The sequence below is a fragment of the Pavona decussata genome, unplaced genomic scaffold (assembly GCF_977016875.1).
Source record: "Pavona decussata unplaced genomic scaffold, jaPavDecu1.1 SCAFFOLD_602, whole genome shotgun sequence".
In the NCBI taxonomy this organism is placed as follows: domain Eukaryota; kingdom Metazoa; phylum Cnidaria; class Anthozoa; order Scleractinia; family Agariciidae; genus Pavona; species Pavona decussata.
The window spans coordinates 1,488,837-1,515,069 of record NW_028145860.1 but is presented as its reverse complement, the minus strand read 5'-3'; the positions used below and the strand labels follow the sequence as shown (position 1 = coordinate 1,515,069).

At 39.8% G+C, this 26,233-nt stretch overlaps 3 protein-coding genes across 9 annotated transcripts; all 3 read left to right on the top strand.

The window, feature by feature from the left end:
- Positions 1–136: 136 nt before the first annotated feature.
- Positions 137–8,088, top strand: LOC146449290 (uncharacterized). 7 transcript variants are annotated; one of them, XM_085101137.1, is made up of 5 exons: positions 137–746; positions 3,535–3,612; positions 4,194–4,250; positions 5,312–5,356; positions 6,042–8,088. In XM_085101137.1, exons 2-5 carry the CDS (start codon positions 3,570–3,572, stop codon positions 6,335–6,337), a joined length of 441 nt encoding a protein of 146 aa, XP_084957263.1. In that variant the 5' UTR covers positions 137–746; positions 3,535–3,569; the 3' UTR covers positions 6,338–8,088. The 7 variants fall into 7 exon arrangements, with proteins under 7 accessions (XP_084957263.1, XP_084957258.1, XP_084957265.1 ...); XM_085101132.1 differs by having other exon boundaries at positions 3,535–3,625; XM_085101139.1 differs by having other exon boundaries at positions 137–763; positions 3,553–3,612.
- Positions 8,089–8,476: 388 nt separating this feature from the next.
- Positions 8,477–14,964, top strand: LOC146449289 (cholesterol 24-hydroxylase-like). Its single transcript, XM_085101700.1, has 4 exons — positions 8,477–9,244; positions 10,959–11,292; positions 12,167–12,239; positions 12,574–14,964. Exons 1-4 carry the CDS (start codon positions 8,642–8,644, stop codon positions 13,070–13,072), a joined length of 1,509 nt encoding a protein of 502 aa, XP_084957826.1. The 5' UTR covers positions 8,477–8,641; the 3' UTR covers positions 13,073–14,964.
- A 1,169-nt stretch (positions 14,965–16,133) lies between these two features.
- LOC146449288 (etoposide-induced protein 2.4 homolog) lies at positions 16,134–26,225 on the top strand. The gene is made up of 10 exons (XM_085101559.1): positions 16,134–16,395; positions 18,269–18,338; positions 19,941–20,007; positions 20,625–20,764; positions 21,435–21,508; positions 21,622–21,697; positions 22,376–22,481; positions 23,740–23,851; positions 24,481–24,552; positions 25,541–26,225. Exons 1-10 carry the CDS (start codon positions 16,205–16,207, stop codon positions 25,656–25,658), a joined length of 1,026 nt encoding a protein of 341 aa, XP_084957685.1. The 5' UTR covers positions 16,134–16,204; the 3' UTR covers positions 25,659–26,225.
- Positions 26,226–26,233: the final 8 nt, after the last annotated feature.

The following is a 26,233-nucleotide window of genomic DNA, read 5'->3' as shown; positions in this document are numbered from 1 at the left end:
TAATAGTTCACAAAAACAAAACAAGCGGCCGACACTATCAGCAAATTTAGCAGCGAACCATTCCATTATGTTTTAGGGAGGGGTAGTGGGTTCTCCCCAATATAAGGCTGGGTATAAGGGCTTGTCATATAGTTACGTGTTAGGTGTATATAGGTATGTGCAGCGCCAAAGGGTATGGCTTTTGAGTCGAATTGGTCTGTTTTAACCACGTTGGTCTGAAAGTTTGAAAATGAATATGGATTCAAGAAACCTGAAAATTTTAGAATATATAAAAATGAAGACGAATACGTTCGTGATACTCGGCTGCGCTATAAAAAAAATTACGACTGAAAATCGAAACTAAAACTTGCATTCTAGTCTTAAATGAACAAAAGAGAACTATTATTCAGCTATCAAAGAAAAGGAAACTTTGATTGCTAAACTATTTTAAAAAGTGCACGAATCAGTTTCTAATCACACATTGTTCGAAAGTCACGCATTCTTCATGAATCATGAGATTGTTCATAAAATCACGCGATGGTATAGGATAGGAAAACTGTAAATGATCACATCATGATACACCTAAGTAGTCACCCAGGCCTGATAGTCACCCTTTAATTCTATGATCGGTTTTTGAAACTCGGCTGAATAACTTTTAATACCTTGTGTTAACGTGTGTTTCTGCACGGTGAGTTTTGATGGTCGTTGACGTTACGGATGAATGGAATCCTGAAATCCTGAGCCACTCACGAAAGTTCCGGGTTGAGGTAAGCTTGTAAATTCAGTAATTTTAACGCCAAAGCCTTGGCGTGTTACGTCAAGACATTCGTATTTAAGATGATCTCCGTTGATCCCATTTCACTCCGATTGTTAAAGTCGTTGTCCGATGTGAGAATGTTGGGTCGTGCTCTTCTCTCTGTCTCCGAGGAAGAATGTTCCCAACGAAACATGATCGTTATTAATATCCCACGCTAATGTCAAAGAGTCCTCCCTGTTTGATGCATAGTCCTGATATACCAAGTGCCGATACTGCACTTAGACTTCGACGGGGCTCAGAGGCCGGTTACATAAAGCCCTGAATAGTCAAGCCATCACACCCCAATGCCTTTCAAGCCTTTTTTAATTTGTTTTGCATACAAAACCGGTTTGCCGGTTTTCTGGGAAACAGTCCTTTGTTTGGTTACGAAGTCAAGTCAAAACCGAAATTAAACCGCTTCGCGAGCTATCATGAAAGTCAGTTCATCTTTTGAACTGTGACAGGACGTTTAATTTGGATGAGGTAGGAAATTTTGCGTTTGTTAGCCTCCAGATTGATCACCTCTTGTTTTGCTTTGCCAATGGCGAAACCCTTACTTAGTCTCTGAGCATCGAGAACTGTTAAATGGTCTTTGTTATATAATCGGTTTGTTTTGCAATTTCATTTGTTATTTTATTTGCATAACGGCAATAGTAAGAAAGAATAATTAACAATGTATAGCTTCTCAAGAATATTGATTCTAAAATCGATGCAGCCTTTACTTTCAGCCCCCCGAAAGTCTTCCCATTCATGCTCAGTCGTTTGAACGCTGTGAAGCAGGATGCTAAAACATGAACCGGAAGTAGTAGTTCGGAGCCTTTCAGTCCAAGTTCTGTACTGCGCATGTCCAGGGCCCAGTTAACGTAAACTTTGAATGCAGTTTAATTACTAATCAAGAAAGGTTCTTTCACAATATTTTTGCCCCTAAGTTTTTTCTTAAACGTTTCTTTAAAGCTTAAAATTAGCTTTTAAAAAACATTTTTGACGAACGAGATGAAAGCCTTGGGTCACTGTTAATCGAGGATTAGCTTTAATTAACCACGGCCTCGTTGTTCGAAAGCCGATTAACGCTAATCCACGATTAAAAGTTAACCGAGGTTTTCAGCTCACTCGCTAAAAAATGTTTATAAAAGCTATTTTCAAGCTAATAGTAAAGAAAAGTCTAAGTCAAAACTGAGGGACAAAAATCTTTTTGAAGAATATTTATTGGTTTGTACTTAAACTGGAATCAAAGTTCTCGTTAACCCAGGATTAGCTTAATTGGGCTTTGAACAACTGGGCCCTGAGCATCAAGCCTCCTAATGGGAGGGGGGAGTGGAGGGGGAGGGGAGGGGGAGGAGGAGAAGAGGATCTGAACTCCACTTGACAGTTGCGAGTCCGCCCAATAAGGAATATATTTTTTCCAACTAGCCATGGGTCAGTTCATATACAATCTTGCAAATTTGTACCACCTAGGAACGTTTTCCGTTTAAGGAATTCTTGCATTTCCTAAAAGAACTAGTTGTCTGCACTGAGAAGTCCCACTTTTTTGGCCTGGAGCAGTCTAAATCCCAATATACGTTTTTAATACTGACAAAAACTCTTTGTTATGGAACTGTTATATCGTGTAATGCGAGAACAAATTCTCCACATGCAACCACTGAGAGTGACATGAAATAGAGTTTAGTAGCCTGCGTAGCAAGCATTTATGTTGGGGTTTTGTGGTTTTTCGCTGTTTGAACGCGCGGAAATTGGGACAAAACAAGAGGGGATGATCCTTGGACAAGAGCAAAAGAAACGCTCTCGTCCCAATTTCCGCGCGGTCAAAAAGCGAAAAAAAAGTACAAAACCCCAATGGAAGCCCTTGCTACGCAGGCTAAGTGCCAGTTATTTAAATAAAGTCTAACTTAGGCCGCGGCCTAAGACAATCAGTGGGCCTCCAAATCTGTTTCATTTTAAGTAGATAAATAGTTTTCTATTCTGGGATGCAAGCCTTCTTGCTACCGTCAGCAGCAGCCAATGTTTAGATATGACTGTTGCAAAATTGAAAATGGCTTAGAACGTGTTTTTTAAACACCGTCTACTGAAACTATCTTTTATTAGTATAAATCTGCTAGTGTTCTATCACGAATGCCGTTCTCTGATTGGCTGCGCTACTCGCTATCTATTCTGTGATAGATAGTGAGTAGCAGTTTTCAATAAAATGGCGGCCGCTTCGTCGCGTTTTCGAAGTGCAATGAGGATATAGATAATTTACATGTTTAGTTTTGAACGACTAGTAGATTTATACTAAAACAATTAGATTATTCGCTCTCGATTTCTATGCGTGATAGCTGATTCGGGCTGCGCCCTCATCAGCGATAGAAATCTCGAGCTCATAATCTAATTGTTAAATAACGGACCCTAGGAGTTTAGCTCTTGTTTTAAGTAAACGGCAGCGCGCTCTAATTCGTTGGTTTCCAGTGGAGTGAAATTATTACAAGCCCAGTTTATTCGAGGCTCTGTAGTAGAATAAACAATAATAATTTTACCAGTTCGGAAGAAATCAAAACAGCACTGAAAACCAATTTTCTCTTGTAATTTTTTTAAAAACTCGGTTGAAACAAGGGAGGTGTTGAAGTAGGTCAAGTAGTACAAAATGGCGCCGACGTGGTTGGGAATTTTCATACTGTATTACCGTTACTTGAAGAACATGAGATTTTAGTCTTGGTTTGTAATACCTATGATAATATTTGTTATTTGTTTTGCAACTGAAAATGTCTCTTCGTTTCTATGTAAAGCCAGCTATAAACTTGGAGGGAAAAAAAATACCAAAATGGATGACCAGAAATGGCAGCCAACTCCATGTGCAGCACAAGGTATTATACAATGGTAAATGGACCTTTTTCCCGAAAAGAACGATGATTTATCCCATGCCACAGAGAATACACCCAATCAGAAAGCTAGAAACCCGTTGCATATTCTGTGGTATGCAACGGGTAGTATTCCACGAAAAAATGCCGGCGTTCTTCGCGGCCTACTAGTTTGTCAATGAATTTTTCTTGACTTGAATACTTCTTACCTTTTGTTGAAAGGCTTTTATACATTTAATGAGCAGTAACTATTTACATTTTTTAATTTTTTTTATCAAAATTATTTACTTTCAAGAAACGTTGCCAATCTGTTGAATAGTATTTGATGTTGAAGCATTAAAGAGTGACGTTTTGTGTTAATTCAATGAGTGGCATGGGATATGGAAAAGAAAATCAAAACTTTTATTACATATATACAATGTTTTCGAGTGGTATACCGTGAAATATCCCTCGAGTGACTTGATTTTTTTTAGTATACACACGAGCCTTTAGGCGAGGGACATCGAGGGATATTTCACGGTATACCACTCGAAAACATTGCTTAACTAGTGCATATATAATAAAAGTTTTGATTTTCTTTACCATAGCATGTAACCCGCCAGTTAATACTGACCAGAAACAATTGCAGCCATCGACAGCGCAAGGTATGAAACCTATGACCACTCTTGTACGTCTTGTACGAGCGAAATGATCACCATTCTTATTTAAAACTAACTACAGTCAACTCCCTTTATTGCGGACACCCTCAGGACCACGAGTTAGTGCCCTTAATAGCGGGAGTCCGTAATAGCGCGAATTTGTTTCAGTCAAACGTCTGTAATTTATTTATGTCGGGGATTTAGCTGCTGTCCGTATTATCGGGGTGTCCGCAGGGCGAGAGTTGACTGTACATCTTGATTAAAACAATTGGCAAAGGTGTTTATTGATTGGATCAGTTTGTGTCGCCTTCTACTGAGCACGTCCGTTTTTAAAACCACCCGTTTTTTACGGCGTTTTCATTAATAATCGCCCCTGATCCAATAAGGGCCTCCAAAATCGCCCCCATGGCAACAAACGCTGATGTTACAACAGTGCCTTTACCCGTCCCTGGAAGACAAGAAAGGAATGCGGGCGTAAAACTCCGAGAGTAGTGGTGGATTTTTATTAAAATCGAAACCGAGGCCCGCGCGAGATATTTGTTTCCACAAAGGGAGGCGGGCTGTGTATTGAGTACTTCGGTATTTCAAGTTATTTATTTCCTCCACTCAGCACAAAATTACATGATGTTAATATTAAGTTTGTCAATGAATATATTACTAAAGAGGGGGGGGGGGGGGGGGGCACATCTAGGTAAACTTATCAGTTGTGCCCCTTACTACAATTGCCATTACGGTAAATGAGAAGAATAGTTAATTTTTATAAATGCCCTTAATAAAGAAGATACACTAGTATGAATTACACGTTCGTTTGAATTACAAGTTCGTTTGAGAGCAGAACAGATATTTATACAATTTATAACATTATATGAGCATTAGCGCTGAGCAGCATAATGGGAGAAGTTTCAGTGCTCTTTTAAAGACTTGTCTCGAACGCAAGTTGACCGTTCAAGAGTTGGTCCCAACTTACCTGAAGGTCAGCTGGAGAGCGTCACGTTCAATGGTAAATGAACCTTTTCCCGCGAAGATTGGTGATATATGTAATAAAAAATTGATTTCCTTTTCCACAGCATGTAACCCTCCAGTTGATGAGACGAGAGAATCTGCTGAACAAGGTATACTACTTATTAATTTTTATAGTTGACGCTTTACACAATTATGCATATGGGGATAAACGACTCGTAAGGGGTGGATGTGTTGTCTGTCAATTTTTTCATCCCACGAATTTTCCTGGTGTTTTTCTTTTCGTTTGAGAAATTATTTTAACTGAATGCACATGGTTCTGAAAAGCACTTTACATCGCCATCATTAACATTGTATTCAGCCCTCATTCACAGTGGTTGGAAACAAACGATGTCTCTTTCCCATGGTCTTTTGGAAGCTCGATAGTTTAGCCCTAGTTCAGTCTCAGTAGAAAGACCTCTGATTCAGTTTTCCTGTCCAAATAGACGTGGGGTGACTCTGCTTAATTACTTTTACCTCATCTGGGGAAATCAAAGAGCCTCTTCTGTATCATAATTTTAAGTAAAATGCTCGTTTATTTCTACATTTTTTAAATTACTTGTCTGTCATAAAACACAATAGTGCCATACAAAAGCAGTAATTAAGATACGGCAAGGGGACCTCAAGAAACCATAGGGCTTATATAAAGTGGTCACCTCGAAATAACAATCGTGAAACGTCGGATGCAATAACTAGTTTAGCGACGTGGAAAGGGTTTACTTGAAAAACATCTAATACACCCTGTCCAGAAAATCAAAAAAATACTTGTAAATTCTTTTTTCTTTCCGTCATGTTTAGCCCTAACAGAAGGTGCACAAACTAAGTATTCAAGTGGGACTGTGCTGCTATCAACACGCATGCGTTATGGAGATATTTCGTATAAGCCTCAGGACCTAACGGTGGAATGTTACGAGGGCAAAAAAAGATGGCAGGTATCTCTGGAAGAGGAGCGAAGCCTGAATCGAATATGGAATTCTACGCCCTCTGCTCGATTGGAACTTGTCACCGATAAAAACGGTGTGGTTAAAGTGGTAGTCAAACCAGAGACCAGAACCAACAGATCAACATTCTCTAGAGTATGTTGTATTTCGTGAATACGTTTGCAGAAGAGATAGATATTTGTTCATAATTACTGATCCTCATGATTTCAGCCTGAGGAGGCGTGTTGTTTAGGTTTGTGCAAGTGTCTGAGGAAAACGGAGGCGGAGTATGCAGAGTACGGATAGTCAGTATGTCAGCAAATCAATGGTTGAAAATTTTGTCTTTTGGATAAGGATAATCAGTGAATCAGTGTAACAACTGAACACAGTATTCCTCATAGAAACTTCTTCATTCGTGTTTCACTATTTTCAATGTAATACATCTGGGGAAGCGAGCTTGTGACGCGTGAGAGTTAAGGTGATGTCATTGAATTGCATCATGTGTGCATTGTTAGGAAGTTGAAAAGGAATCATTTTCATTAAAACGTTTTAGTAGTCTAAATTAAGGGTTTACGCTTAAAGGTATTTTTCGTTTAGGGTTTGTTCTTGGTTTAAGGTCATTCAAATTTTACCACCTTGAGTTAGCCTGTAGAGGCATTTCCTTGGTTTTCCAAATGTACTGTCTACTGAAAGGGTTTGTCGAGTTTAGGTGTGGTATTTTTAAGTAGGCATGCTTGAGGATCAAAGCTGACCTTGGATTTTATTGGCCATGTGATTCATGTTTGGGTTTATTGTCTAACTTTGTACTTCTGTTATGGAGTTTTCATTGGTGGACCTCCACTTGTTATTGTCGAGCATGTAGGTATGTTTCCGCACACTAAGTTAAGCAGTTGAGTGTGAAGCTAGAGCTCCCTTGGTCAGCAAACCCAAACATGTCTACAATTATAGTATATAGTGAGGTTCGCAAATAACGTTAGATGTTAGTTGAGAGTTAGAGCTGTGCTAAGCTGCCGCCAGAAGAATAAAGATTTGAGACAAAGAAGACTCCTGGTACCTCTTATGCAATTGCAAGCGAGTTGCTACAATTCTTACTGTGCATAATTTCTTGCATCATTAGCGTGCGCTAAGCGTGCACAAGTTGAAAACATACCGGGAGTTGTGTTTCCTTGACGCTATAAGCCCAATCAATTAATAAATTGTTATTTTTTCCTAAATGAGCATAGTGACCTTACGCTTTTATCTCGTTATTTTGACTTAGCTGTTATCGTTTTTATGTTTAAAGATTTGTAGAAAATATTGATTGTGATACTGAGAACACGCACGCAAGAAATACTGCTTCCTATTGCGCTTCCCTGCCGCGATTAATCTTTAATTGCTGCTTACACTTCATAAATTTTTACATACAATGTATAACGTATTTCGATGTTCTATTTTATCTATGTATTTAATTTCTGTTACCACCAGACATGGCAAGACCTGATAAAATTTGAACTAATATGAAAGCGAATATTGCAAACAATTATGGGATTTTGGGTAGATCGTAGCTCTTTCGCGAGTACGGTGGCCTATATTTTTTTATTGCATTTTCAGTTTTGAAATAATACATAGTAGAAAACAATGTTTCAGAAAAATTTCAGGACAATGCTATTTCGAAGGGATAACCTTAAGCTTGTTTCAGTTACAGTGATTTTTTAAAGTGTTTAGGTCTATAGAATGCACAACAGAATGCGCAACATTCTACAAGTGCTGAATCATGTTCTATCACCCTTAAGGCTAGTTTATAAATAAAATCTTATGTCATCGCACCGAATGGTCCAAATCATCGAGCTATACTGAGATATCTATGTCTAAGAGCGTGTAAAAAGCAAGTGTTGAATATTTTTAATTTAATGGATTGAATGCTAATAAAGCTCCATATTGTAGAATGCAAGCGTCCGCTACAACTGGCAACTTTTTTGAAGATATCAGTTCATCCATGTCAGTCCTAAATTTTGCTTGTGGTTTGAATAGTTTTCTCTATGTTTGTCAGCCGTTTCCTTGATTTTACTTCGTCTTATTTTCGGCCGTGGTAACTCCCGTTTCAACCGTTTTCCCTACTTTTCTTAGTATTTTCAACCGTTTTCCTGATTTCGGTGACTGTAAACCCGGCATTTCCTTTCTAACTTTCGTAATGAATTTTTTAAAAGTTACTCTCTCCATTTGCCACGGCTTTCGTTGTACGTGTCGAATGAAATGTTCTCAAACATGTAGTACTCTTACCAATATTAGTTTTTCTAAGGTTAATTGTTATACGTCATCAAACAGCGTTTAACTTTTTTCCGGTCGTCGACGTCACGGATGAATTGCATCACAATTAATCATGCAATAATGCACGAAAGTTTCACGGTTGTAAAGGTATATCGGCAAGGGTGACCCGTTGAATTTGGCAGTTTTCACATCGAAGCCTTCGAGTATTGCAGCAAGACATTCCCGCTCAAGATGATCTCCGTTGGTGCAATTTTACTCTGGGTGTTAACAGGTTTTGTATGCCCGGCGTTATTGGTTTTCATCGGGTTTGCAATCTACCTTTACTATATACACGCGAAATACGACCATTTGCCGGGACCTAAACGAGATGGATTCTTCAAAGGCAACATGACATTAGTGCACGAGAATCGTAACAAGCGCGGGATAACCATTCATCAGATCTGGGCTGAACTTGCGCACAAATACTCTCCATTGTTTGTGTTCTGGTTTTATCATCGTCCGGTTGTGATGATCACAGACGAGAAAGCAGTGAAAGAAGTGCTGATCACCAAGAAACTACCCAAAGATACCTTTGGATACGGCCATTTTTCTTCGTTGTTTGGTGAGAGAATGTTGGGTCGCGCTCTTCTCTCTGAAGTCTCCGAGGAAGAATGGCAATGGAAGAGGACAACCTTGGACCCCGCGTTTCACCGCCCGACCCTCATGGGTATGATAGACGGCTTCAGTTCCACCTGCGACTTGTTCTTGCAAAGGTTGGAGACGCTTGCTGATGGAAAGACGCCTGTATCCATGGCTGAAGAACTTGTCAGAATAAACCTGGATATGGTTGCAAAGGTAATTTTATGATAAGTTAGTATAAAAAGAAGCCTATAAAGAGAACGGATGTTTAGCAGACGAGACCTATAACATAGATCTAAAGATTGAACGCGAAAACATGACCCCTGAACAAAAGTATTTGTGTATTTGTTTAACCAGTCCATTCATTTTAGACAAAGCAATGCTGAAAACACCGAAACACCAAGGTTTAATAACAAGTTTGACCTGTCTCAGTTTCATCCGATAATCTAAACCCCAAAATAAACAAATTTGGACAAATGATAAAAAAGCTGTCCTGAGGTAAATCGCTGGCCCCTTGTTTTCCTATTAGCTGCACTCTATTGTTCACGGCTGAGGGTGAAATTTAGTCACAGAAACGCGTTAACATTTTTCAGTGAAGCACTTTAATAATTATTTCTCTCCTTAATTTTTCATAAAAATATTGCTGACCTTGAAATCGTCAAAGAAACTGAAAACATTTATGACTCAAATCCGACGACAAAACAAATTACAGAAAAAAAAACGTGTTACACCCCCCGTGTGGGTTATGTAAACACGTGAACAAACGATCGACTCGTGACTTCCCAGTGCGATCACTCTCGGGTTGAAGCCTGGGGAGAGAGGGAAATTAAACGAGTAGAGCCTGGGGGAGAGAAATATTAAAGCGCGCGAGGGGCGCTGCGTCCCCGAGTTTTTATTTCTGCCATTTTCCTTCCTTTCCCCTCCTTTTTTCCACGTTTTTCCACTGATGGAGCCTCTGCGGAGGAGTGAGATGCGATCACGTTGTCGTTCTTTGAAACAAACTGAAGCATGCTTGAACATTTCACCTGATTTCAGAGCTAGAGCGCTTTGAATACACTGACACTTGAAACAGCAACTTTTTCATTTGTAAATACATCATAACATACAGGCTGTACAAATATGCAATTCTGATCTATTCACAATTAAATTCTGTTTTCTTTATTTCCTTTGTTTACATTACTGTCTCATAACTGTCTTCATATTTTCAATTATCTGGACTCTCGATTATATCCGGACTATTTACGCAAGTCCCAACGAGTCCGGATAATCGAGGTTCGACTGTACCACCTAGAAAGCCTAAAAATACCAGTTTCAAACGGTCTACTAGTTAGAGATGGACTGGCGAAGCGTGCTTATTCTAATAGCTTTGTAAATGGGGGAAAAAATGTCAAATTTACTGTTAAAAGTAATAAGCCAAATAAGCCTCAACATAAACAGGATCGACTGACATACAAACATTTTAATCAAGTTCATTGTTGACCCCGATCTAAACGAAAATTGGCTTTAGCCTGTGAACAGGCTCCAAGTGGGGTATAGGGTGAGCCCCCATACCACGCTCCGCTCGCCCGGCTCGCCAATGTTTTCTTTTCGCCCAATACCCCACTTGGGAGCCTGTTTACAGGCTAATCCGGCTTCAAATTGCTCCTGTTTGTTCAAGTGGCCCTTGCATGATTTACGGAAGTAATATGAAAAAAATATTCTAGTTTGTTCCTGACTATGTTCTGTGATTTAAAAAATCAACCAGTTAAAGGTATAATCAATCGTGATTTGCCTGCGCGCGTTTTCCCGCCAGCCACATGTATTAGTACGTTTGTTTCGAGTTCTCTTTGGTTCATTGTGTTTCTTGTATCCGGCTCTGTGATAAGTCAGCGTGATTACTCTAGTATTAATCTTACGATTCTCAAACAATCAAACTTGGCTTTCTTGACAGGTTGCCTACGACCTCAATTTGAACGCGACAAACGATCCTCTGTCCCCCATCCCTAAAAATACGTGGATTGCCCTAGAGGGTCTCGTACAAAGCTTCCGAAAGCCTTTTATGCGATTTCAGCCTTCTATGTTTGGTTACCAAGCAAAGTGCAGAGATGCTCTGCGCTTCCTGAGGGGGGTGGCCAGAGGAGTGATTGAGAAGCGACAGGAGGAAAAGAAGAAGGGGGAGGACGAACGTAACGACATCTTGTCACACATTCTCCTGTTGGCCGAGCGTGACAGCCGCACTACCATCGAGGATATGGTCGATCATTTCATCACCTTTGTAGTTGGTGGTAAGTGAGTACTCATGCTTATAAAACTGCAGAGTGGGGCTTTTTGCAAGTACAAGAGCTGCAAAGAGAGGGAGAGGCCTAGAAATTGAATTTGAATTGAAAAAACTTCCTCGGCCGGCTTCTTCATCCTGCGTATTCTCTCTGTCCAGTCAGTTCCAAAATATTCAGTGCGTTGCAAGAGACCATTAGACAAGACCACAAGTGTTCATGCACTAAAGTGTTCTCAAGATTCAAATATCGAAAGGCATTGGCATTTCACTTTGGTGTAAACTCTCCCCACGGAATCACGTCAATCAGGAAGGCCTAGCGTCGGTTCGATTTCAAGAATTGTTTGCCAAAGTTGCTAACCGGAAAGAGTGGCTGCCTTCTTGTTGATTCGTTAACTAGTGACTTGTAGAGCGCGCGTGGTTGCGTTTGCAATAGAAGGAAATATTGTTCTGCTAAGTCAGCTCTTTCTTAGGTCGCGATGCCCGTGGAGTTGTAGGACTGCATGCTTATTTGCAAGGCAAGAGAGAAAGCTGATTGGTAGAAAGAGAGAGCTAAACTAAGACTTGTCTCCTATCAACCTCGTCCCTAGGGTCTCTCCTCTTCACACTCCCTGGGACGTGAAGAGGAGAGACCCTGGGGACGAGGTTGGTCTCCTATTTCTCTAAGCAGGAAAGTAGAGACGGCGTAATACAAAAATGTGTTACCCCCCTCGAGGACATGCGTGCACGGGGGCAAATCCCATTGCGCGGAAACTAAACGCCCAGGCGATTCTGCATTAGCTTTTTATATTCAACTATCCCTGAAGAAAAGAGAGAGAAGAGATGCTTTTCGTGGTCAATGTATTTATTCAATTTGTTATTCATAGTGAACATGTTTTGTCTACCAGGCCAAGAAACCGAATCTAACCACTTGACGTATCTTCTTGCTGGAGTACTCTCCGACCCAGAAGTGGAGGAAAGGTTTGTTTGTCGTTTTTTTACCTCATGTACCTTGTGCTCCACTTAGGACAATAATTTGGTACCACTTGTGGCCTCCATTGGAGTAATGGGCAGCTAAAACAGGCTGTGAAAGGCCTTTCAAATTATACAGAGGCCCATGTAGCAGTTGTCTCTGCTGTTGAGGCCTAAACAAGGACAAGAGTTGTCTGTAATTTGGATGTGCACGTGCATACGGTACTCTCCATATCGCTGACTCGCTAATTTGGTATATTGTCTCTTACTGTCTTGAGTTTTCTTTTAAAATGGAAGGATCCGGAGAAACCTGAGTAATTCTATCATTTTCTCTCTTCTTTAGGCTGGTGGCAGAAATTGATGAAGTACTTGGCAGTAGAGTCTTTGTAAGAAGCGAAGACATAAGTAAGCTGAAATATCTTGAGCAAGTCAGCAAGGAAGCCTTGCGCCTGCATCCACCCCAGCCGGCGATCACACGGATGACAAACAAGGCTGTCACACTGGGTGGACTTCACATTCCCGCCAAAACCAGTATTATGGTAAACGCCTACGTCCTGCATCACAATCCAAAGTATTGGGAAGATCCGGAAGTATTCAACCCAGATCGCTTTGCGCCGTCCAATCAGCACAAGGTTGCGCACTATGCTTATATCCCATTCTCCGTCGGTCGCCATAATTGTATCGGAATGCGCTTTGCTGAGATGGAAACGAAAATCCTGATTGCACGGCTGTTTCAAGTTTTTAAACTGAAGCTCGTTCCGGGACAAGATTTAAAGCGGGAAGTGGAACATATGACCATGAGGCCGAAAAACGGAGTGCAGTGTACAATCACACTGAGGTGAAATGGCCGGTATTTCATGTCGCAACTAGTTACCGTTACCTTGGTTATTTCTGTTAAAACAGTGGAGCTCCTTTAATGCAATCGCTAATTGGGGCATACCGGACTTTAAGCAGCGAATACGACGGCAACGCTAACGAAAACTTCACCTGAAAATATAAGTTCGTCTTTCTTGTACTACTTCGCGATTATTTCAACTAGTTCATCTTGTACAATGTGGCCAAACTATCCAGGAACAGAATTAGTAGGAACGGCGTTCAAGTTAAGACAGAGAATGAAAAATTCACCGCGTGCTCACGTTCTCCGTAAAACTCTGAATTTGGTCATTTCACGTTATTTCTTTTGTCTAAAGACGGTGAAAAAAATGCACCAAAATTTGTAACGTACGTGCAGGACCTTTGTTTTCTCATTAAACCCTTTCGTTTTGTGACGATCTCGTTGCCGTCGTCTTAGTAGTTACTTAAACTCCCTAGAATAAGCTAGAGGGCAGGGGTTTTTATTTGGTCCATGCCATTGTGTTCATGCAATCACAAGACGGTCTTATTAAACGAGGCCAGTTCCAGTATAGAAAATGTAACCATTGAATAAGTTCGCTGCAAGCTGAGCTCATTGCTATCCGTTAACGACAATTTATGACTTGATTTAAGTAAATCGCGCGCTTTTATTGGTCAATTAAGCATTTACTATTTGCCCATGAGTGCACGCTAGCGTTAGCAAACACGCGCGCTCTGGGCCCAGCTGCTCGAAGCATGGTGAGCGTTAACCCGGGTTAAATACCATGACAACCTATAGGTTTTAATACATCTTAACCAATGGTTAGCGCTAACCATGCTTCGAGAAACTCAGCCCTGACTGCTACGCGTTAATTTTTGCGAGAATATATTTCTGGTTCACTGGCGGAGTTTTCTAACCTTTCGAACAAAAAGATGCATTCAGATTAGCAGCAAAACTTGTCCTAAACTCAATTAGCAGATGGAAAATAAGAGTATTGAGCCAGAAAATGTTTTTCATCGATAACATTATGTTAAACAGGATTATAACATAGCTATTAAGTTCGTGTAATCAACTTCAGTTGCGCCTGCGTGCTTCATATACCCATTGTGCACGCTGATAACCTCGGCAAACATATGCCTCGAGAAAAAACATTTAAACTACCGCGTTGACAATGTTCCAAAACAAAGAAGCTAGAGTTGCTCTCGTCTACGCCTCGAGCAACTCTTACGCATCTTTCGTGCTCTCCAAACTTCCCGCGTGCTTCATATCTCGAAGAACGCACGCTGACGCATGAACCGATTGTAATTTGTTTCTAACACACGCCAGTTTCTCGACTAAAAACAAATTGTATTCCTCTGTTTAAAATAGATTATGTTATAAAACAAATGGAAAACGGCTAAGGGTGCACTACTGAATTATAGATGTACTTGTGAGGTTGCTAAGCACTCAACAAGCTAGAGTCGCTCTCTGCTTTGCCTCGAGCAACTTTTGCCCTTGTCAGGTCATGCTTAGCAACCTCCCGCGTGCACCGTGACTCGCGAAAGTGTACGCTGAGCCGTTGACCGTTCGTCAAATTTATAGACTTACAGCCTGCTCACAGGCGAATTTGTAAACTGCTATGCCAAGGGATGTAGCCGAAGAATTTTTTTACTCCTAATTTGACGCAACATAATGCCGTTTTTATATGTTATTGGAGTTATTTGATTTGAATCAGCACCATACTGAAATTATTTATGGCAATTATTTTGCTATAGTGAATCTCATTCATACTCATTATATTATTTACTGGGCCATATGGAACTAAGTATTGTAATGTGGAAAGACATTATATTACATTTATTTACAGCTTAAAGGATATTGAAGGATATCTGGTATTATTTCACTGCATTTTGATTAAAAAAAAAAAAAAATGGCATCACATCTCGCTTTCTTTTAATGACCTGTGACAAAAAATATTTTCCAGCAGAGGTCGCTGCGTTTATATCGACACGCTTCAACTGTAGAAAAATGCCGCCATAAAATATTAAGAGCCATTTGAATATATCTTATTGTAGGATACACACACTCGATATTTTCAAAACAGTTCGCTGACTATGATTCGTCTGGTCTTTATTCAGTTCTTCACGTTCAGCACTGAAATTGGCTGGATAAATCGTCCCTTGCTTTGAGACAAACAATCATTTTGCTACTTTTCGGATTTTTAATAGAAGTGAAAACATTATGGAACGATTCACCTTCACCGTTAAACCATGCCGGAAAATCGCCTTGCTTTGCAAGCTCATGTTCAGCAAAAAACACATTTTAAAAACTGCACATTCAATTTAGCAAAAAAACGTTTGAGTGGTTGCTTGACTTGTTCATTTTCATTTTTATAAAACTGCTAAGCCAGATAAAAACCATATTTCTCGATAAGCCGAATGCATCCGAATTTCTCTCTAGACCGAGATATTAGTTTTTACATAACTTTTCAGACATGAGTATTTACCTCTTATCAACGGATGAATTTAAATGTATAATTATTCCTTTGACACACTGACTATAGGGTTGTTCCCCAGGAGCCATTACTCAAATTTGGGAGAAGCACCTGGCCGGGCATAGTACTAGTGAAGTTGCCGAAACGAAATGGAATCGGGTGGAGGGGGGATTTGGTTGTGAAGTGGGCAACCTCCTCTCTTTCACACGAAAACTCTCGTTGCCCCTCATAAGGGAGTCTGACACAAGATTACAAGAGAAACTTCACAGAGCAGAGCTAAGGTATCATTTTAACATTATTTAATGGAGACTAGTTTCCATTCACTTCTTTAATTAGCATGGAGAGAAGAATTTGGTCGTGGCGCGAACTAGCCTCCGATACTGAACACATCACATCACTTTACCTCACCCCCACCCACCGCCCCACCCTCTTCGTGTCTGACAAGACATAAGTTAGTACAATATACAGCCTCACTGCCTTTGATGACCCTGCAAGCTTCTGATCCTTGCTGGGGCAGGTTTTAATGGCCAAACCAACTCCCGAATTGAAACCGGAAGTTCGACAGTCATCAAGCGTTAGCGAGGTTACCTAGTGTGGGGGAGCGAGATCTGGGAAGAAGTTCTTGGAGAAAAACAAAAACAACTTTTTTAATGCGTCTTCTTCGCGAATATGAGTGATTTTAGGCCCATAATACTTGGCATAGCGCTTGGATTGAAAGATTCTTTAATTGGCATGACAGCATTGTTTAGACTGAAGAGTATTCTTGATGAAACCCAACAGGAAAAGCAGAGTAAAACGGAGATACATTCCTCTCGACGAACCCGGAATCGAACAAGACAAACGGAAAACAAAACCGATAGGTAAGCTTGGGTTTTTACTTCTTCATATACTGCAAACTGATGCCCCAGCTCTAGCATTTAACAAATTAAATTCATGAAACATCTTCAGTAAAACCAATTGGCAATATCAGTTTAAGTTGTTCATCCAGCTATAAAATTAGTTTGATCATATCAGGAATTTCAAATTAAGCTTAAGCTTATATATGTCGTTTTTTTAAGGTCTATAGAAATGTCGTTACCCATATGGCTCTGCTCTAGCTTAGCTAGAGCTTTAGAGGAAGGGCAGAACGAGACAAAATTATGTCGCACATCCATATAAACTCAATTTCTAGCAAAACGTGGCTTCCTGATACAGTTGCTTCCTCTTTGCTTTATATGTAATGGCGGTCGAGTTTTACTTAATATTCAAGTAACAGTAAAGCTAATCTGTAACTTTGTTGGCATGCAAGGCGTAATTATACAAATTAGAAGTTAGATTCTTCTTTATTATGCCTATCAACTGTACATTTGGGTGCAAGTTATAATTATATGGTCTAACCCCAGAGAAGTTTTCTCCGACAGCGGCAATCCCCATCAACTCACAGCTGGCTTGGTATGGGATTTGTAGCAAAAACACGCCGTAGAGTTGGGATATGATGGGGTTTTCACTTTTTCCGATGTACCCTACCCTGCGTTTGCCCCCACATTATCCTGTTGGTCCCCAGTTGTCACCCCCCCCCCCCCCCTTGAGATGGTTTAGAATACCTACATCTGCCTCAATATGCCCGTAATTCTTTCATCCTGGGGAATGGCACTTCCTGGAACTAGGCTAATAGGATGTGGTTTCATTTTCTCAAGTGGGGTGTATGCTACTGACCGGTTAGCTCAGCTGGTAGAGGACCAGACTACCATGCGGGAGGTCATTGGTTCAAACCCTGGCCGGACCAGCACTCAGGGTCTTTACATAACTTAGGAGAAAGTGCTGCCTTTGTAATGACATTTGCAAATGGTTAGACTTTCTAGTCTTCTCGGATAAGGACGATAAACCGTACGCCCCGTCTCACAACCCTAATGTTCGTAATAAGTTTTTGGGATGTTAACAAACCCACTCACTGTTCTCAAAGAGTAGGGGATGTAGTTCCCGGTGTTGTGGTCTGGTCTTTGTGTGTATACTCTCATGGTTGGGCGGGTAAATGCTCGGAGATATTAGCTGCATAAGCTACTCTAAAATCTGAGGGTAAATTAAGATATGATGATGTAATGGGTAAGAAGGTTAGTTTGTAAAGAAAATGTGTTGCTTTGTCAGTGGGGGGAGTAGAAATGAATGTTTGGTTTATCAACAGAGTTGCTTGAAACATCAGCACTTGAAAAGTTCAGAGTGGCTAAGGCCTGTCATTTTGCTACTGCTGTGCCAAACTTAAATCAATTTGACCCAGCGTGGCATGGCAGTAGCATGGCAGTGGTTTCAAACGTCAAATTTTATTCACTCGTGCCAAATTCTAAATATAGAAATGCGTAGAACGAGCAAATTAACCCAAAATTCATTAAAATAATTTTTGACATTAGTTTGGCACGGCAATAGCATGCAGTTTGAAACCTGAAGTCGCACTACTGCCGTGCTGCACGACAGGGCCTGTTGTGCTACTGCTGTGCTAAATAGTCGTGCCGAACTTAATTCAGCCTGCCAAACTAAATAATTTTAAATGTTGTGCTACTGCCAAGAATTTAATTCTTGAATTTAGTTCAGCACGGCAGTAGCGTGACGTTTGGAACAGGCCCGTTGACAAGCCCCAACATTCAAGACTGTAATGGGATCACACTTTTAACAGAGTGACTAGAATAAGGTGACCCTCCCTATCAATTTATAAAGATATTTTTGTGGTCTAATCCTTTATTTATGTTACTTTCTTATTAGTTCTGTAGGCATGAAAGAAATCCTTAGCAAAATGCTGCAATGCTGTCTTTTAAATGGAGGAATTTTTTGGGTATGTATGTGAGTGGGTTTATGATTAATGAAACTTCCATCTAGGCCCAAATACCTGATGGTTGTATATTACAGTATTGCAACAAATTCTTTCTGAATTATCTCTCATGAATGAATAGAACACTACTAACAAAATTTTGCTTACAATAAGAATTAGCTCACAGTATTGAGGGTTGCTTAGAAATCTTGCCTTGAGGCGAAAATTCAAGTCAAGTCAAGACATACACTAAAGTGCTGTTATTTATAGTTACACAAAGCATTTTTTCCGGCGACTTGCAAAACAATGCCATAGCAACACCAAGTTGCAGCTCAAATAATAAATTATTAGTGTTTCAAAACCTCCCTCTTTGTAACTTGTTGCACAATAAAAAATTGCTTTGGGAGCTGCTTGTCTCCTACTTTTCACAATTTTGTGAGATATGTTATTAATAGCATGCAACATGTTTTCTGCAAATTTCCAATGATATTTTATCGCAAGGCTGCTGGTTGCATTGCATTACAAGTTGCAGAGGAGAAATGCCTTGCAAAACAGTGCCTCAATAGGTTTTAACCTTTCACTCCTATGATCTGAATGTTAATTCTCCTGACTGACTGTCATACGTTTCTTTTAAAGTTAGTTAACAGAATTTAGTGTTCCATCGAACAATATCACCAAGTTGATTATTTTCTTTATTCTCACTACCTGTCTGGTTGACAACGTATTGGTTACGTAACGAGAAATTACATATTGATCATTCCTGGGAGTGAAAGGGTTAAAATTCTTGGTCTATTGCATAATTTACTCCTAGTCCCTAATAATCACTATTGCTGTCTTTTCAGTTAAACCCCTTTCAACTACATGAACACACAGCTTTGTGTCTGTGTTATGGAAAATTGTGCAGTTCCAGAAAAAATCCATACCCACCTCATGGAAGGTCATTGGAAATTATTAGGGGGAGGGGGGGTCTAAGGAGTAAGAATTTTAGAAGCAAAGTATGAGGCTAAACTGGAATTTCCTGAGGGGAGGGAGGATGCAAAACAACAACCTTGTGTGGGGGGAGTATGGATATTTTCTGGAAATGCACAATGTCCCTTTTATAAAGATACTCATGATAACAAGAACTCAGCCATCACACTGGTTTTGTTTAGAGTACTGTAAAATTTAAACTACAAACACCTCCAAAGATTAACCCTCCAAATCTCGGACTCGTCTCATTCTCCTTCGTCCAATAATAATCCCTTCCAAACTAATATGAGCCCATTGCCACTTAGGGTTAATTAGCTGTTTATTATCTTCTTTGGGCTGTTAGCTCAATAATATTATTAGTACTATATTCTAAGGTATTTCTGTTGCAAAAAATTAATTAAATCTAACCCATTTTGAAACACAAAAAGCTTATAAGGTGCAAATATCTATATCAATACATTCAAATGTACCATCCTAATAATAATAACAATAAAAAAAAGAAACTTAATAAGCTCCCTCAAAGTAATAAAAAAAGGAATAAGCTCCCTCAAAATAATAAATTTCTTTGAATGAATTGATAAGCCCAGGGCTTATGTTCACAATTTTACATTTTACCACAATTCAGCTAAATATCCATGTGGTGTTGTCTTTCCCCAGATGAGTATTTTCCTTTTCGAGAGCTACATTATTCCTGGTCTTCAGAACTTTACTCACTTTATATTCAGTAAGTACTCATTATTTTGTTAAGAACTTGTCTGCCTTGTAAAATCATCAGACTGGTATTAAATACTGAACAAGGTGTTAACAAATTTTGTTAACACCTTGTTCAGTTCTGCACTTTTAAGTGCTGCTGTTCATTATGCATGCTGCAGTACAAGGTGGTTCTAACTCTTGAGTCTGTGAATGAAATCTTACAGTGTGACCATTCAAATGAAAGCTACTGAGCAATACGTTCCTGTGGTACTGTTTATTATGCTGTACAAGGTGGCTCTAACTCTTGAGTCTGTGGATGAAATCCTACATTGTGACCGTTCAAATGAAAGCCACTGAGCAGCACTTTCTTGAGATGTTGTTCATTTTGCTGTAGTCTGTAAGTAGTCTGTCTATATGAAATCCTAAAGTGTGACTTTTCACATGAAAACTTCGCACAACACATTTCAATTTCTCCTAAATGTAAACATGAACATATTTTAAAGAAAATTTGAATTGTACTTTAGGTGAAACTTAAGTGCTATTGTTTGCATCTTGTGAAATGTTTGACATTTTTCTAGAAATTCTTCATCAGTGATAGATAATGATTTTCAAATTGTACCACACTGCATTGTTCTTGTTTTGTTCTAGCTGTTCTTAGTGGCAGCAAACCTCCTCATGGTTTATGGTTGTGGTGGTGGATGGGACCTTTCTTGTCTTACCTGTTCAGTGCTCTGTGGGTCTTGCCTCTCTACTGGCTGAGCAAGCCTCTCAACTCACTATGGTATCAGGTAATAATAATTATTATGGCCAATTTAGACAGTACAACTTTTGCTCACGACTGTCGCATGTGTTTTTTAGAGCGCGCGCTGCTCGCGTCATGCAAAAACTCGCACACAACTCTCGTCACTCGACATTGCCTATACCTACAATTGCCGTAAATCCTATGACTTTTTTGTGACATACACGACAGTCGTAAACGAGTTGTAGGTTTGATTTACACGAAACAATTTGTGTTGTAGGCCTGTTGTTAGCTTGTCGCATACGACAAAGTCATATGATGTAAATCGCCCTTTAGAGAAATTAAGAATATAAATATATTCATGAACTGAATATTTTAACTGCAGGTGAAAGATTAAATAGAAAACCCTCGCAATAATTTTTATTTACAGAACTTAATTGTGAAAAGAAAGCCCACTGTTCCAGATAACTTTCAAAATCAGAGAGTCAATGAAGAATTTTGAGGGGTCAATAGCTCTGGTTCTCTCTAAATCTTCTTAACTTCACCGTCCATTTTCTCGGGTCAGGAAGCCAGGCTTCTCGGGTTTTTGACCTGAGACCCCTCTCTTATCTGGAACACTGAAATCCAGAAAAAAAATTGGGCCTGAATGTATGTGATCATGAATCATGTTGCCAAATTTCTAAGACTCCCCTGGATCTAATGCAAGGAATGTTTTTCAGGAAATTGCAGACTCTGCTTACCGCAATAGAAGAGGAAGGCCTCTTGGATTCTTAGCCACTTTTGGAAAAGAAAGGTAACACTTTAATCGATACCAATGCTCTCCTCTTGTTGACTGGATGTTAGCTAGATGACCGCTTGCTTGGAGATTTTAAGAAACTTCTATTTTGCCTTAAATTTCTCTTTCAGTTTGTCTTCTCACATCAGCAAAACAGTAGCAGATTTCTTCTTTAGTTTCTTATTACAGCTCTTCTTCCTGGTCCAGGTAAATGATGCCATTAAAATTATCATTTAATCCCTTAGAATCTTCAACTTCCATTTCTACAATTATAATAAATTCTGTATCTGAGTACTTTTTTTATCATGAATAGTTTTGTCCCTATTATTTTCGCCACCGTGTAAATGGTTGTGGATTTGTAATCTTGGCTTTTTCTAAAATTATTCAAAAAAGTAGTATGACATTCTTTGATAATAATAATTATTTGCAGGAAATGAGTGTTCAACTTTCAAAATACTCTTGTTGAAACTGGCACTTATGCTTAGCCTAGTTGCAGCAATTTTAAAGTGTGGGGAAAACGCATTTTGCGTCAGAGTGGCTGTCGTTTACTTAAAATGAAGAACAATTTAAACCTGATTTCTGAATTCTTAGGTGTATGAGTTATACATATAAAACGTGTAATCTAGCTGTGTTTGCTTATTACTCTGTGAAGTTTCTAACTATATTAGCGGTAATTTGTAAGTAAACTTACAGCATTTTTAATCAAATTTGTAGTTTTAGATAAACATTGTTTATTTATTCACACGGAACTATTTGACACTTTTTGGTATATATTATTATGTAACATATTTATTTCTTCACTAGAAAAATAATGATATCATTGTGATATCAAAACGTTGTGTAATTTCACTAAGTTTGTCAGCATTTTTTCCTGTTTTATTGCAGGCCATGGTAGTTGGTTTTCTTCCTGTTGTTGGGCCTGTTATCAGCCTCGGTCACATGTGTCTACTGTACTCTCTTTACACTTTTGAATACAAATGGGTGAATATGGGTGAGTGGACAGTGTTGGTAAACCCCAGGGAGGGGTGGGGGTACACACTATAATGGACTATACAGGGAGGCTCTGCCCAAAAGGGCGCATTTTTCAGGCTGGAGGTTTTAAAAGGGAAGGGGTTTCACTAGCTGAAGTATAGAAAAAAGTAGGGGAAACTGTCATTTAGGTATTTAAGAGTGCCTTGCAAAATGTCTTGAACAGACCCAACGAACAAAGATAGTGTTTCTACTGTAGGTATGTGGAAGGGGTACCATTTTCATTTCCTACCATTTCCTCTATAAAACTTTCTTGAGTACTTCTCCCCCCCCCCCCCCCCCCCGCATTATATTTTAAAATCAGACAGGGAGAGGGGGAGGCAGGAAGAGAGTGGATAGTATTGAAATCGCAGCACAGCAAACCTGCTGGGTTCCAAACAATTTGTTTGCACAAACAAATCACAGGCAGTTAGTGTTGAGCATCAAGATCAAGAACAATTGAGTGAATGCAGAAGTTGCCTCAGAGTATAGAATAAAGATTTTCCCCATTTTCTGTGTTTTCCATTCAAACAAGAGGATTTTAGAAGAGCCAATTGTACCCAAAGCCAGTTCAATGAGTTGGCCTGTCTGGCCATATAAACAGCCCCTAAACTTTAAGCAGATCCCATTCAGACTTGGTGCAAGAGCTAGCATGCAGTGCGCTAGGAAGAAAAAAAACTGTCTCTGGGCACAGTAGCGTCGGAGAGGGGATGCGGCAAACTGGGAACTGGGCATAAATTGGAAATAATATGAAGACAATTATCCTAGAAATTAATCAAGCTGCTTTCTTGGTAGCCCGCAAGCAAGTAGGAGGCACAGCTTGCTTGAAAACTACATTCCCGGCTAATTGTAGCCTGCGTAGCAGGCGTAATCGGGAAGGGGGAGCGAGAAAAATTGAAAGAAAAAAGTGCGGACTGGGGAGTCCAGTTCCCCCCGCTTTTTTTCTCTCACTTTTTCTCGCTCCCTCCCCCTCCCCGATTACGCTTGCTGTACAGGCTACAATTAGCCAGGAATGTAGTCTGCAAGCAAGCAACCCGCTCCTCCCCAACCCGCGATAGAGCTTGCTTGCGGGCTACCAAGAAAGCAGCTTGATTAATGTCTTTGGCGGTTAGTACCCATGTCAGGCATGACGGTCAACAATTCGCATTAGTTCGCGAGCTGTAGCACCGTTCTAGAGCACCAAGTCTGAACGGGCCCGAAGCCGAAGAAAACTAAAATAGGTCAATTGTTTGTTCCTTCAGGATGGACAGCTCCTAAGCGTCTCTCCTACATGGAATCTAACTGGCCTTATTTTGTGGGCTTTGGACTTCCTATGGCTGTTTTGACGTCATTAGCGCCTTCATTTATTATAAGGTCAGTCCTGGTAATGCTGTTGTTCGATGTTGTGTCTGACTACGAGTATTTCGCACCCTATGCCCGACCAGGGCTTATAATTAATCCCTAGAGAAAAAAATAGTCGTTGAGCAACACGCCCTAAGTCCCGTTCGCAAATTAAAGATGTTAGCAGTCTATAAATTCTGAAGGTCTCTGAAGAGTCTCTGGGCCGAGACGAAACGCCGCGTCAGACTAGCCACGAACATTTCACAAGTATTTGACAATTTTTCAATTTCTTTATTGAGAAAAGGTAGACATTTAAAAGGTAAAACCCACGCGGTTTACAAAACCAAGTGAAAGAAAAAAGTCAAGAAGTTCATGAACTCAGTCAATGGAAAGGATAAACAGAATTGTAAGTAAGATTACAATTGAAGACCAGCAACATCAGTGACGGAACTTCACCACCATTGTAGTTTGACTTTACAGAACTGTCAAAGAAAAGTTTAGTGCAAGAATTAAAATCCTCAGATTTCCATCGAGTTGAGTGCACTATGGTGAACCATTTACTAGTACAAAACAACGAGTAATCAGTCGAAATCAGTATATCATTAAGGAAAAATTGGTTTCTTTGTTCCAATATCATTTTTCTTAATTCCCTTTTATTACAGTGGTTGTGTGTTTGCTATTCTGTTCCCCCTTTTTATCATCAGTGGAAATGAAGCGAAAGTAGAAGAAACAAAGTAAGTGGCCTAGCTTTAATCTTTGTAGTCTCTTGGGTGTATGAATGGAACCCCTGTTAACAGACGACCACTCTCCTGCTTATGTCCAGGATTGAGCACAATTACAAATTTTACGATTTTCCGAGGTTTTGCAATTTTCATAAAGTATTGTAATCTTTGCAGTTCTCGTCGACCCCTATCTGACATCTTGGTAAATTTTTGTTTGCTTCGTAATTTTCACAGTTTCTGTAAAATTCGCAGTTCTCGCTGACCCCTTCCTCGCATCTAGCGCCAAGCTTTGCAAATTTTCAACAATAGGTGAACAAGAACTACGAAATTTACAAAAACATGCGCAAATCCGAATTTACGAAATTTCGCAGCGTTCGTAATTTTCGCATCGCAGTTCTCGTAAATTTTGCAGTCTACGCAGTCGTTCAAATTTATGTTAAACCTCTCTAATTTATGATGAACCTATCTAATTTATGTTAAACCTCTCTAATTTATGATAAACTTCTCTAATTTATGTTAAACCTCTGCTCAAATGTACGAGAAGTTGTCACGTGTCCTGCTTCAAAACAGTCTATTCACCAAGGTGAACAATATACCTTCCAAAGATACAGACACAACGACCTTTTTCGCGTACAGTCATGTGTTTCACTATTGCTCCCAACAAATATGCAGTGTTTGTCCGTTCCTGATATTACTCCGTTCCGTAGATTTGCCCACAAGTCCAATACGATACCTTGGATCGCCACTGAGGTTGGAATGCAGTGAAATATAAGTCGCCTTCACACCGCAAACTTGATTGGCAAACTTTCTGTGGCCGTTCTCCAAAAGCTTGGTAAACTGGCACTTTCACATGAAAAATTTCAAAAACTTTCTCAACAGTAATTCTTTCTATAACCTTCTTCCTCGCGTTTCGAGTAAACAGCAAGTGTTTGACAAACCTTTACCCGTCAAATGCCAGTTTGCATTTATCTGTTAATCTTTCTTTCTTTTTATTTTACAGTCAGATACCAGCGCGGGTATTTTCCATTGTAATCTGGTTGACCAACAAAGTATTCACAAGAAGACAGGTGACAAGTAGGACCCAGGCCACTGGCCACGAATCTACAGAAGGCACGTGATCAACACGTGATCAGCAAATAATCTTTACCCATCACAACTCGTCACCAGGTCACTGCCGCTCAAACAGCTTAGGAAAAGATAAGGGAACTACGATTGAATCAAGGGTAGCCATATATGGATTGAACGCCTGAGTGAAATCATATAAAACTGGTGAACTGAGAACATGGTGCGTTTTTGCTGCCGAGCCAGGACAATTGAAACTTGGCGCTACGTCGATGTTGAAAAGTATTCTATCTTGCAGTTTTCCCGTTGTTGAGACGAGAAAGTCGGACAAAAAACTGTTGTCATTCTGATAACGGACCTGGAGTTCACATCAGACGAGAAAACCAGGGGGTGGGGGGCTTTATAATGTAACATTGTTTTCCCGTCCTTAAATTGATGTTACACGGCTTTCTGTCACATGGATTTGCGTCTTAGATCAGTAATTCCCCTCTTCTGGTTTGAATTCAGCTTAAAGTTACTAGGTTTTTTCCTTCATAAATTTTTATACTGTTGAAAATGGTGGAAGTTAAAATTGTAAAAATAGTTCTTATTTGTTTCAATATATTCGCTTTTCTTTTCTTTTAGTCTTGTG